Source organism: Pelmatolapia mariae, linkage group LG5 (assembly GCF_036321145.2).
Source record: "Pelmatolapia mariae isolate MD_Pm_ZW linkage group LG5, Pm_UMD_F_2, whole genome shotgun sequence".
NCBI classification, from domain to species: Eukaryota; Metazoa; Chordata; class Actinopteri; order Cichliformes; family Cichlidae; genus Pelmatolapia; species Pelmatolapia mariae.
In genome coordinates, this window is record NC_086231.1 from 22,994,007 (window position 1) to 23,007,815 (window position 13,809).

The 13,809-nt window shown below is 39.2% G+C and overlaps 1 protein-coding gene across 1 annotated transcript; it reads left to right on the forward strand.

Annotated features, from left to right (window-relative positions):
• Positions 1 to 209: 209 nt before the first annotated feature.
• Positions 210 to 10,497, forward strand: LOC134627150 (phosphatidylinositol 5-phosphate 4-kinase type-2 gamma-like). The gene is made up of 10 exons (XM_063473087.1): positions 210 to 494; positions 583 to 680; positions 1,418 to 1,514; positions 2,041 to 2,190; positions 6,803 to 6,949; positions 7,257 to 7,295; positions 9,577 to 9,690; positions 9,767 to 10,019; positions 10,157 to 10,260; positions 10,341 to 10,497. Exons 1-10 carry the CDS (start codon positions 345 to 347, stop codon positions 10,419 to 10,421), a joined length of 1,233 nt encoding a protein of 410 aa, XP_063329157.1. The 5' UTR covers positions 210 to 344; the 3' UTR covers positions 10,422 to 10,497.
• Positions 10,498 to 13,809: the final 3,312 nt, after the last annotated feature.

Below are 13,809 nucleotides of genomic sequence, written 5' to 3' on the forward strand. Positions count from 1 at the left end.
CAAACTTTGCAGAATCGTACAGCACTGGTAATTTACTGCAGTTCTGCCTGTAAGCAAGCTTTACGAAAATGATCATTAATGTGACAGCATGGTTGCGTTCTGTTATGTCAAATTAACAAAGCTTAGAAATGAGCCACATAATAAGATGAATTCAAACGGCTCAGCCCGTTTTGGGGGAGGCTCTGCACCTGTTCTTGCTGGACTGAAGGACCAAAAGGCGCTGGGCTCGCAGGGTGTTGGATCAAAGCGCTAATAGGCTGCTGCAGGGCGGACTTTAGCCTACTTTACATACAGAGACAACAAAACGCCTGCCCACAGACGGAGACGCGGATACCTGCCTGAAAATGTCTTCTCCCAGTGCTACCTCCAACCCTCTGAACACTCTGGCGCCAAAAAGGAAGACGAAGAAGAAACACTTTGTTCAACAGAAAGTGAAGGTTTTCCGAGCCAGTGACCCCGTGTTGAGCGTGCTGATGTGGGGAGTCAATCATTCGGTAGCTATAAGGCCGTTTAATGTGCACTTCTGTCTGCCTGGGTATGAAAATGTTCATTATTAACTATTTATCCACTGATCATGCGCAGATTAATGACCTGAGCCAGGTGCCCGTACCTGTCATGCTGCTCCCAGACGACTTCAAAGCCAGCACCAAGATCAAAGTCAACAACCACCTCTTCAATAAGTACTGTGCTCTGCTCATAGGCTCTACTCAGCTCTGTCTGCATGATTGCAGGAGCCTCGTTTTGCTTCCTGTAAACTGCACAGATTTTTGTTCCTCTCATGATTTATTTCTCGGTGTTATTGTCTCTGCTTATCAGAATATCCAGACCCCTTTAGAGAGCAACAGTGTTTTTCTTCACCAACATTATAGCCACAGAAATGAGCGCAGTGCAATATTGTCTCGAAAGAGAAAGGATGATGTTATGGGCTAAAGTTAGAAGTGCAGCATTAACTTGTGTTTTTTTCTTTTACTTGCTGTGCAACATAATTTAAAAAAAGGCAAGAAAAAAAAGGTTAGCTTGATGGATTTATCTGAAATAGTGGTGGAAGAGTGTCAGTCAGAGTGTGCTACAGTATAATAATCATTTATAAAAGCTGTCCTATACAGTGTCTGTTGTTAGGTTCAGTTTCTATAAGGACTGAGTCTAGAAAACTGAAAGGCTTTCAATAATCCTTTAATCCATTCAGGAATCCGGGTTGAGTAAAGACTTATGAAGAGAGGTTTGAGGACCAATAAAATATTTTCCCAAGGTTAAAGTGCCGTTCCTTTAGTGAGATTTCTCTGAACTTGTTTTGATCTGGAAGCTGTTAAACAGCAGGATCCCTAATATAATTCAGTCAGCTAATAGTCACGAGCATAGATCTCTTGTAAAATGTTGCTGCACACTAAATCTATGCGTTATTGTTATTATTCCTCAGGGAGACTCTTCCAGGACAGTTTAAATTCAAAGAGTACTGTCCTCAAGTGTTCAGAAACCTGCGAGAGCGCTTTGGCATTGAGGATCAAGATTTCCAGGTATGATTCACTGCAAGTCTGCGTTTCATTGTGCGCTAAAATATACATATGGACGAAATCTATCGTTTCACAAAAATGTGGAGGCCATTAGAAAAAAAACATAGAGTCGCACAAGCAGAGAACATCCAAGGCTCTGTGTGTTTTCCTTTGATAGAAACCATGAACTTTTATGTGCGTATTGATCTGCTCGCTTCTACATTTGCATTTCTTTGTGTCGTATTTTGCATGCGCCAGGTGGCACACAGCCATCCTCCAGTCTGGGAAGTGCACATTTGCTTAGCACACAATTACGGGAAACATATTGTTGCTGATAAAAGTCACATTAGCTTACTGCAGACCTGCAGTCAGAGCAATGCAAGAAGCATGTTAAAACAAAGCTTATTATGGTCCGATGCTGCACAGCATTACATTTCCGGTAAATGTAAGATATTTGCATTTGGTTCAACACTTTAAAATGTGAAAGGTTTCCCAGGGCAGGAGGCTTCTCCTTCTGATCTCACAATGCTGTTCTCTCACTCACCGACAGGTTTCTCTGGCTCGCAGTCCTCCTCTCAGAGACGACGAAGGGAAATATGCGGGCCTGCTGCTGACATCGTATGATCGCACTTTGGTTATAAAAGAAATTTCCAGTGAGGAGGTTGCAGAAATGCATAATGCGCTCTCTGCATATCACCAGGTAGGACTGACACAAGTTTATATGTCCTTTAAAGGTCAGAGAGTAGGTTCAATTTTAAAATTGGAGACTACAGCTTTCAGGCCCCTTTTCTGTGGAACCAGCTCCCAGTTTGGATACTGGAGAGAGGCACTCTCTCTGCTTTTACAATAAGGCTCAAAACTATACTTTGTGATAAAGGTTCAGGTGAACCTGAATCCTCCCTTAGTAACCTGCAATAAGGGCTAAGCTGCCGGGCTCTTCCCATAGTGCACTGAGTGTTTCTTCTTCACCTCTTTTCACTGTCTGTGGTTGTTCACCACTTTGCATTTAGTCATTAGTTATTATTAATCTCTGGCTCTCTTACACAGTGTGTCTTTTGTTGTGTCTCCCTCTTCTCACCCCTAACTGGTTGCAGCTGATGGCTGCCTCTTCTTTAGCCTTTTTAGTTTTTCCTTCCCACTGTCACCATATGCTTGCTCACATGGGGTCATCTGATTGTTGCGGTTTTCTCTCTTTTACTGTAGATCTTTACCTTTCAGTATGAAGCGCCTTGATGTGACCGTTGCTGTGATTTGGAGCTATATAAAACGAATTGAATTGAACTAAGAACATAGTATTTCGAGTGTGTGCATGGTTACGATCGTTGGATTCCTTTCATACATGCACACATCTACCAGTCTTTTCTCTTTCCTTGTGTCGTTTTTATACAAGAATAAAATGTGCCCTTTTTACATTAACCCTGGTTGCCATGGTAAAGGTTTTACAGCATCAAAGCTGAGACACGGGTGTTAGAATTTCATGGCTCCAGTTTTACATTTAAATTGAAGCTTATTAAATAATTCACATTGAAGAATGATTCTGTCAGAGCTTTTTCTGGTTATACAGATACAAAAAAATAACACACCAAACAGAGAAAGCTAAGTCACATGACATATTAACAAGTACCATGATGTTTGTTTACTTGTACTGTATTTCTTTTCTGTAGTGCCATAAAAGGCCTTCGCACAGCTTTTTTTGTTGTTGTTGAAAAAGCACTGATGTTACCAATGACATTTAAAAGGGCTTGCAGTAAGCCATGATACTGTTGCATGAGCCTGTCAGTGAATGTCACTCCCTAATCTCAGATCACTTTAATGCATTTCCACTAAAAAGAGACTGGTCCTGGTGCCAAAAAATCAATAAAAATGCCATGTCCAAAGTTGGCACCACTGGTATCAATTGATATAGGAGGGGTTACCAAAAAAAAATAATTAACTGATGACTCACAGACGATTTCCTTCCTACAGATATTACTTCTGAGGCATAACGATTTTTCGCAGACCTGTCAAAATGTTTCCTTCTCATAAATCACCAAGAGAGAATCAAATACGCACCACCATCAGAGACTTATACTACAGACCGAGTTGCACAGACCCAGGGTATCTTTCCTCTATCTGGATTCACTTACCCTAACACTGGCAATCAGGATAAGCGGTCACATGTAGCTGGTAATCATCTTGCTAAGTTAACCCAGGGTTTCCCCTTTGCGGTCACATGAAAGTGGTGGCATTAGCACTAGAGCAGTAGAGCAGCTGATGTTACACAGGAAGGTGAGAGAATACTATGGGAAAAATATGAAGAAGTTAAACAGGTAATATGACTGAAAGCAACATAGCTGCTACAGACAAAGCAGTATGAGGGTATGTAAGAGAAAAAGCACTTAAGAGTAATATCGTATTAAAATTGTATGTGTTAAGGACTTTGGTTAATAATAACGCTTAGCCTATCTGAAGCCTGAAAAGAAAGCCAGACTGTGTAGGTTAACAGATTTATCATATCAAAATGCAATAAGATATTGATATTAATTGAGTATTTCATTAAATTAATGTTTAAAGGGCATTTTTAATTCTTATTCTCTCATCTGCAGTCCCTGTGATGTTTCATGATCTGAGAATAAATAATTCATATAAAGACTCAATTCAAACGGAGGCTTAGTCTATGTCCAACAGACCTTAGTATAAGGTCAGCAGGTACAGTGCGGGGCTCTGTTTAAGATCATATATAAAAACTTATAGAGCAATAAGATTGTTACTGATAATCATCAGGGAAAGATGAAAATTTTAGACACTATTTAGAAAACTAAATGTTGCAGTGATGCTGACCACAAGAGTTGTGTATGCTGTGTGAGCACAGTAGATTGATTAGGACAGGTGTAGTGCTACTGTTAAACAAACTAGAATTGTTTCTAGCTTGTTCACAATGCTAATGTGAGCCAGTACTCTGCCAGTGTAGGTATATAATCGACAGCTCAGTCGGTCATTCTTATCATTCTAGTAATTTTGAGTGGTTTGTTTTTGTTGTTCTATATGAGCTCATAGAGATGTTCTGCGAAGCAAGATTAAGGGGTTAGAGAGCTGTCTTGACCTTAAAGTCAGAGTTTTCAGTGTCATGAAAGCGGCTCTCTTTTTACCAGGCTAAATCATCATGATAACAGGTCACTGTTTGAAAACACCATGTTTTTTTAATGATTGCTTAATTTACAACATTTTAAAGTGTGATATAGATTTTCTGCTGGAGCTATATGTTTCATATGCAGCTTGTTAAACCTACTACTATTACTTTACTAAAACCTCTTAATAATGGGCTCTGTAAATGTACAGCTGTGCAAACGGTGCCACTAGAGTGTGTATATATTAATCTGGTGATGCAGAAAATGTTTAAATGTTGTTATGCCTGATTCTAATCTGCTGCCAAGTCTCTTTTACACTGTTCGAACTGCAGCTGCAGGAAGACTTAACACACACCATGAACACCTATCAATCAATTAAATCAGATTCACTTTGGTCTGCTGACAAACTAAAGTTATTTCCACTTGCCAGTTTAAAATTTCCGAGGTCTAATGTGCGGCCACCATATTAGACATAAACAGCAGTGCTGAGCACACACTTAGTGGTAACATAAATATATTAACTCAAATTAAAATGTTTTCTTCACCACTCTGCCAAATCCCAAGATAAATGATTTTGTTTTATTTGTTACAGTGTTGCATTTCGCTGTTATATTTTTCAATTTATAGGTTTTATGACCACTTTATCATCATCATCATCTGATAATGGCTCTAATTGGAGCAGGCAACAGTCACAGGGATCATTTGTGTGAGAAGAATCATTTGACATGTGAAACACGCCTTTTTATGAGAGCTTGAACTCTCTTCTGGTTCCCAGTTCAGTTTCTTTGGAGTTTGGGGTTCTTGCTTAGAACCCCAACTTATTTTGAGTTTGATATTTCTTGTGTGTTTTGTTCCCTAGCTGTCTCCTTATCTTTTCCTCCCTCAGTTTCTGTGCTTGTGTTTTTGTCCTCCAATGTCCCCATGACTCTGTTTTCATATTTAATTTGAGTCTTCTTGCCTCCATATTTAGCATATCTTCCTAACTTTCGTGTTCTTTCATTTCTGATTGTTCTGACATATGTTAAGTGCATTCGGGTATGCCTTGCTCCCCACCCGTCGGTGTACCCGGGGGTCGACTCACTTACTGTAACACTGGCAGTCAAGATAAGCAGCAGATTGTTCATACAAAGAGGTTAAACACGCAATACAGACTGAAAATCTCACAGTAGTTAACTAGCTTTGTAAGGTGATAGATTTACCAATATTTCAACTCTAACAATAGGACACAGGAGAATCTGATGGATTTTAACAGAGTATTTTATTAAATTCATTTACTTTAATTCTCTCAAGTGCAGACACAACCACAAGTTTCCATGGCCATCTACCCTGGTAAGAAGTGCACCACCTTCAGAGTACAGAAAACCCAGGGTTAACTCTGGAGTTACCTGGATAAGACAAAATCCTGCTTGTTAGTACAGGCTGTTGTCTGTCAGCCCTTCTGTGTGTGTATATGTATATATGTTGTCCCTTTGTCCACTATCAAAGTTTCCTGATATCTCTCTTAGTGTTCTCTTTGTGTTCCTTGGTTTCAGTGAAGTTTTGTATTTCTTTTTGGTCCATTTGTTTCATCCTAATTAAAGGTTTGACACAAATGTCATTCAGTATATTACCAACTGCAAGTCCATCAGAATTAGCTCAGTTTCACTTGTAGACGCTCCAGTGCACAAATGCAGACAACGCTGTGCTCAGTGGCTTTGACGCTTATTGTTGCTCATCACAATGAACTGTTTTCATACTTGAGGTATAACAAACGTCTCAAAATACAAAGCTGATTAAAAAATGAAGTCGAGCATTGTGTAAATCCATGTTTACTTGCTGGGACTGTACATCCTCCCTGCCTTTCTTGGCATTTCTTGCTATGATGCTATGAAATGACTTTATATTACCTGTGCGTTGAATCATATCTGTTACAAGAAAAACCTTATCTTACTAGGAACTCTTTTATGTTATCATACTTTACCTCTTATGCAATGTCTTAACAACGGTGTAGAGTCATATAAAAATTAAGCCATCTGTTTGAAATGCAGGCAGTGTTTTCAAATGGAGTTCGTCCTGTAAATTATTCCAAGCCTAAATTACATCTGCGGTGCTGATCAGATGCCATAGGAGGATCTTCTGGAAGAGCATTAACCACAACTTATTATATTCATGTGCAGATGTTTACTCTTCATGACTGAAAATCCATGTACTGATGGTCTCTTCCAGCACATTGTCACCTGCCACGGCAGTACGCTCCTCCCTCAGTTCCTGGCCATGTACAGAGTCACTGTGGAGAGTGAGGACACCTACCTGTTAGTAATGAGGAACATGTTCAGCCACCGACTTCACGTACACAGGAAGTATGACCTCAAGGTAATCCTCCAGAGGCAGTGTATCTCATATGATAGTGTTTTATTACTTTTATCAGCTATTGAAATGCCTAACTTACCAAAACATTTAAAGACAATAGTTTTTAAAAACTGAGTGTTAAATGCTTGTGAATTAAAGTTATGCTTCACCCCAAACCATTTATTTATAGTAGACTGTTGGATTTATGGCCACACGTGTATCATTTCTTAGAACACATGAGTGATAATGACTATTATAGCTTTGAAAGTAATGAGCAAATATGGATCTTTGGCTCAACGGTAACACCAGTCACTTTCTTCTCTTTCATCAGGGCTCGCTGGTGTCTCGTGAAGCCAGTTTTAAAGAAAAGGTGAGATCAGATTCAGGTAAAGTCAGTCTGTTGTCCACAAGAGTTCCAGTGACATTTGTCTTTACCGGAAATAAAGCACATGTGTGGCCGTGGAGTGCTTAAGAGGCAGTGATCTATTACAGATGGTTATTTTTACATCTTCTGACTCAGGCTCAATAAAAGAGTGGCTGAATACATTTGAGCTTGTTAATTTTAATTATGATAACCTTGCACAACCATCTCTGGTAAGAAAATGGTCAAAAAGAGCTCGGCTCCACTGGATTATTATACACAGCGTGTTGCACTAAAAGGAAAAATATATAATCTATGAGGTTGTTATTTCCAAAACCAGTCAAGTGCCTTTCTGGTCTTTAGTTTTTGAAGTGGTTTAATTCTGTGCTCACATCAAGCTGGGAGACTTGTGAGAGAGAGACATAAAAACGAAACGTCAAAAACAGCAGCTGACCCTGACTGATAAACACTCGTCTTTCAACTTCATGCGTCAAGCTTGGAGAGGCCTTTGCATTTAAAAAAAAAACATCTGCACAGCAGTCGAAGCCATTATGCAGCTATATTTCCATAGGATTCATTTTCAGAATTTCTTTCTAATTTCTCCTTACCAGTGCTTCCCTTGTGGGTGTCCTTTTTAATACGTTTAAATGAAAGACATATATTGAGTCACAGAAACTTTTGAAAATGCTTTTTTTTTATCATTAACATTTTCTACAATATTTTTGAATATTTTGCTCTTTTCTTTTTCAGAAAAGAGACACTCCAATAAAAATGGTAGAAATATCTCAGTGAGGCAAAAAGAAAAACTGTTGGGGTACAGAAAAGAGGTTCAGTAAATTGCTCAAACTGATTGAAGACCAAACACAGTAAAGTTTTAGGGTTCATCAAGTCTATTAATTAATAGTGCCAGGTTGACTTTGTAAGCCATTAAAGTTTAGTTTATTTAGTTATGCATCTTTGATATGGTTCCTTTATTTATTTATCTTGTAGTCAGCTCACATGATTATCTGCCATGATGAGCAGGATACAACAACCTATTTATATGGTGCTGTGCAAAAGTTTTAAGCCCTCGATTTTGTCACGTTTTGCTTCCTGGACCAGATTTTGTTGTGATCTTTGAAATAGTCTTAAGCAACCCAGGCTTTCTGAAGGTCTTTTAAAGTTTTTCTATGGACATTGGCTGCTTTTTCATTCATTTTCAATCCAATCCTTGTACCTGCCCATTTTCAAAGGAATATTGTTGTTGTTTGTTAAGCTACTTAACAGTGACCTGTGAATCATTCAAGCATAAAAATGCACCTAACCCAAGGGATGATCCAGTGTTGTGTCTACACATAATACACAACTTTGTTAATAGCAGTCTGTCACAAAAACATATAATTTGTTCCCATTTCTTTAGTTGAATCTATGAAAACAATAACAGAGTCTGACAGGCATAAAATAGCATTTCTGCACCAACAAGGTGATTCCAAAAAAGCTTTTACCTGAAAAACTGTGAATCTTTCAGCCTAAACTTTGATTTTAGCTCACTGAGAATTGTGTAACCTGAAATTAACAAACAATTGTTCAGTATTGGGTGTAATGATAATGATAACGATAATGATATGCCACTAAAAGGCACCATTACTGTGAAAAAAAACATCTTATTATTGCCTAACATTGTCTGACTTTTGGACTGATAGCTATATCAATTACCAACTGCAAGTAAAATGATTAAAGATGAAGTGAGAAAGAAAAACTTAGCATACCTGAAGTGGCTACACGTGTGCTACTGCCCCCACAGTCTGTCTGAAGATGTGGACGTGTTTAGTATTCAGGCTGCTCTCCCCGGTTTGACAGGCTACATCTAAGACTGCAAACCAAAAATGTATTTTTTTTCTCTTTGAAATGTGCGCCTGAGGGCAGAGTGTGGAATTATTTTCCTATGTGTAACTGTTATTGTTTGCGCATTGTGACAAATGTGATTTTAAGATTAGACTTTCATGAATCTTCCCACAGAAAAATCACTTAGCAACAGGCTGTTTTAAACATCAGAAGCCCTCTGTTTGGCCTCCAGCGACGCTGACCTAGATAAAAAAAAAAAGATGAAGAAATATCTGGTTTAATAGAGGAAGTTTGACTAGCTGCAGAGCTGCGGGAACCTTTGATATTTCCATCTGTACTGATTCAGAAAACAAAATTATGAAAATGTTATTTGGCTTTAATCATATGAAAATGGGAGGGCTACAAATGTTTTGATGAAAAGAAAAATGCTGTTGAATGAATATTGTAATTCTTTCTGTATTTTCAGGTCAAGGAATTGCCCACTTATAAGGATGTGGACTTTATGAATAACATGCAGAAAGTTTATGTGAGTGATGAAGAGAAGGAGAAAATAATGGACAAGCTCAACAGAGACACTGAGGTAAGAGAGGCGCTGCTTTTTGTGTGGGATTTTTGTGTTTCTTGCCTCTGGTGTGTAATTATTTCTCTCACTGCAGTTTCTTGTACGTATGAGGATCATGGACTACAGCCTGCTGCTCGGTATCCACGATGTCGAAAGAGCCGAGATGGAGGAGGAGGAGGAGATGGAGCTGTCCGATGAGGAGGAAGAGGATGATGAAAATGGCCTTGCTCCTGCTCCCCACTCCACCTCCCCTGAAGGCATTACCGGCTACATGAACTCCTTCAAACCCATGGGTCCCGGGGAGTTCGACCCTTATGTGGATGTGTATGCTATTCAGAGCGCTGTGGGTGAGTCCCGACAGCTGAGATAGGAGCCCTGCGCTTTTTCACCCACAGAAACTTCCTCTCACACTGTGCTGCACAAGATAAGATCATATGCGCAGATCAATATCGCTCGCCAAACACTGTGAATCGCTCCCTTGTAGGTGCGCCCCGTAGGGAGGTGTATTTTATGGGTCTGATTGACGTGCTGACGCAGTACGACACCAAGAAGAAAGCCGCTCACGCTGCCAAGGCTGTCAAACACGGGGTGAGAGATCAGTGCTCTGCAAAGTGTAAAGGGCTGCTTCTACTTATTTCTGATCGACTGTATGTCTGTGTGTTTTGTAGGCAGGAGCTGAGATCTCAACTGTTCATCCAGAGCAATACGCTAAACGCTTCAAAGAGTTCATCGCCAAAATCTTTGCCTAGTTTAGGGATTCATTTAATACATGAGGAATTCAGCTTTGCAGTCATCAAAGCATCACCAATAAAGCACTAATAATTTAATGGCATCCTTTTGTTTCCCTTCCTTTTTTTAAAAAATATTTACTATTCATGGGATTCTACACTTCGAGACAGGCTGTGCATTTATTCCAAGTGAAGAATTTGCATAAAGGACTTCTTGGCAGCTCAATGTTGTTAATGGGTTTCTTTTCTTTTGACGTAAAGGTTTGGCAACACTACTGTTGAGTCTAAGTGACAGCAAGAAATAAAAGATTCCTGAAAGACATCTTTCAAGTTTACACCTGTAAACATCACTAATATAAAGGTATTCTTTTTACTGGCCAAAGATGATAAAATAAGCTTTACGCATTTATTAGGTACACCTTGCTTGTATTCGCTTGGACTGTTTTGCCTTCAGAACTGCCTTAACTCTTCATGGTGTAGATTCAACAAAGAAAACAAAGATTTTGGTCCATGTTGATGTGATAGCATCACTCAGAACATCCATGATTTGAATCTTCTGTTCCACCATACCCAATCTGGTGAGTGTGGAGGGCATTTGAATGCAGTCATGTTCAAAAAAACAGCCTGAGATGATTTGAACTTTGTGACATGGTGCGTTATCCTGCTGAAGCAACCATCAGAAGGTGGATACACTGTGGTCATAAAGGGATGGACATAGTAACAGGACTGAGACTGTGGCATTAAAATGATGCTCAGTTGGGGCTAAGGGGCCCAAAGTGCGCCAAGAAAAGATCTCCCACCATTACACCACCATCATCAGGCTGAACTGTTAACACAAGGGAGGATGGATCCATGCTTTCATGCTGTTTACGCAACATTTTGATCCTACCATCCCATCGGACCAGGCAACACTTTTTTCAATATGCTATTGTCTAATGTTAGTGATTTTGCTTATTGTAATCTCAGTTTCCCATTCTTAGCTGACAGGAGTGGCACCGGGTGGAGTTTTCTGCTGCTGAAGCCCATCTGCTTCAAGGTTTGAAGTGTTGTTGGAGATGCTCGTCTGCATAGCTTCTGTAAACCCTAGAGAGGTTGTGTAATAATATTGAGTCCAGCCCATTGGCACCAACAACCAACAGTCACATTAGTTTAAGGACTGTGCTATAGTAACCATGGTAAGTTCAAGGTGTGCCATATGTACCAACTGTACCAAAGTTCTTTAATGACCTAACTGCTTCTTATATTTTTACTTTTTTCTTTGCCAACATCCTGTTGAGTAAAGTAGGAACCACAATGTTAGGGTGGATCTAAGTGTCATTAGTTACTGCAAGCTGAAGCAAGCTGATGTGATCCTAGCTGTACATGTGTTCCCTTAAATTGTATTCTCAGTGGTACAGCATTAATTTTTGTCTTTATTTAGTTGTCCCAGTCCTCCTGGCACACATTCCTGAAAATCCTTCAGCAGGGTTTCACTTTGGAATAACAGCTGTGTGGACAAACAGGAGGGACAGAAAGATGAGAAATAAGAGGAAAAGACATTAAATGTTTTTTTATTTTTTATTTTTATTTTTTTGTCTTTTAACCTAAAACAAAAAGAAGTATATTAATTATTGTATGCTACTTACGTTTTGGATATTTTTCTTTCAGCATTTGCAAAACACACTATAGGTTTGTTTACACGTACTATGTTCCAGAGCTAAAGTCTGGGTCCATGTGTTATAATTTCACTGTAATGTGAACATATATTAATTATACCTGTGCTAAAGACTGTGTATATCTACTCTTGAATCTATAAACCAGGTGATCTCGAGAGCATTTTCTTTGGCAATAGCATGCTACACAGAGCTCTCTTATCTTTTTTAGAGAGACCCTAACTCATAGAGAAGTCTCATACAGCGGTAATTGTTATTTTTGTCTCCATATGTTTTCTGGGAAAAAATGGGATTTGGTATACCATGCATCCAAGAAACTGAATCAGAGATGGATATATAAATAAGTCCATGACCTACAAAGAAGTAGGGCAGACTCAGTAGAGGCCTTTAACGAGGACTTTGTTGCGCCATAAGATCTTATGGTAGTTGAGTATTGAATGATTCTGCTGAATGCCAAAGGACTCCGGCTGTCAGGAAAAAAAAGGCTCTCAGCTTGTTTGAAAACAGGAACCTGCTGTCTGATCATGTACTACAAAAGTTTGTAGTCACTGACAAATGTCCCTGTTTTTAACGATGATACACAATATGGACAAAAGTGTTGGGCCACATTTCTTAATCTTTGAATTCATGTGATTTCAGTCTCCTCGTCACAGGTGTATAAATACAAACACAAAGGAATTCAGTTCAATTCAGTTTTATTTATATAGCACCAAATCACAATAACAGTTTCCTCAAGGTGCTTTATATTGAAAGTTAATATAATAATAGAGGGAAAACCCCCCAAATCACATGACCCCCTGTTGCCAAGCTTGGCAACAGGGGGAAGGAAAAAATTCCCTTTTAACAGGAAGAAACCTCTGGCAGACCCATGCTCAGAGGGGCCGGGGAGGGAGACATGACAAAAGACACTCTGTGAGAGCTTAATAATAACTTCATAATAATTAGTGATTAAATGCAAAGTGGTGTAGCCATGCAGCCTGCCTTTACAAATATTTTTGAAACAGTGGGTCGCTCTGAAGAGAGTGGTACTGTAATAGGTTGCCGCCGTTGCAACGATGAGTTGTGAAATTCCACCATCAAATGTAAATGATATTAATGCAAAGTGGATGTGTTTGGTACAGCAAAATGTCAGATCACATGAAGTTCCACATCTGGGTTGCTGAGTGCTGAGGCACATAGTGCTACCAAAGCTCTGTTAACTCAGTTACTGCAGAGCTCCAAACCTCCTCTGGCATTAACATCAGCACAAAAACTGTGCACTAGGAGCTTCATAACATGGTTTTCCATGGTTTAGCAGGTCCTGTAGGTGTAACGTGTAGGAGGCCCTGTAGTGTACCATTGTATTCTCATAAAATAACTTTTTAATTGTTTAGAAATTTTAGTTAATGGCACGTAGTATCATTAATCATCACAATCACTAATTATATTTACTAGAATAGCTCCAGAAGTTTATTTTCAGCAACTATTAGTCCTCTGTTGATACGCTGTGTCACTTATTGTAAAGCTGACTGATCATTACCAAGACCTTTTTACAGTTAGGTTGGCACTCTTCTGATTAGTAGAGAAGTAATTGGTTAGTTCTGTGTCTGGAGCATCAGCCTTTTGGGTTCAATGATAGTTTCAAATTGCCCCATTTAAAAATAAAAAACTTTCCTCTGAAGCTCGTTAGAGTGTTCTTGTTCTAAGAAGTGAAGGCTATTCCATGTGGGAAACTGCCAAGGAAAACTTAAAGACTTCAACAGCATGCACGTCTCCCC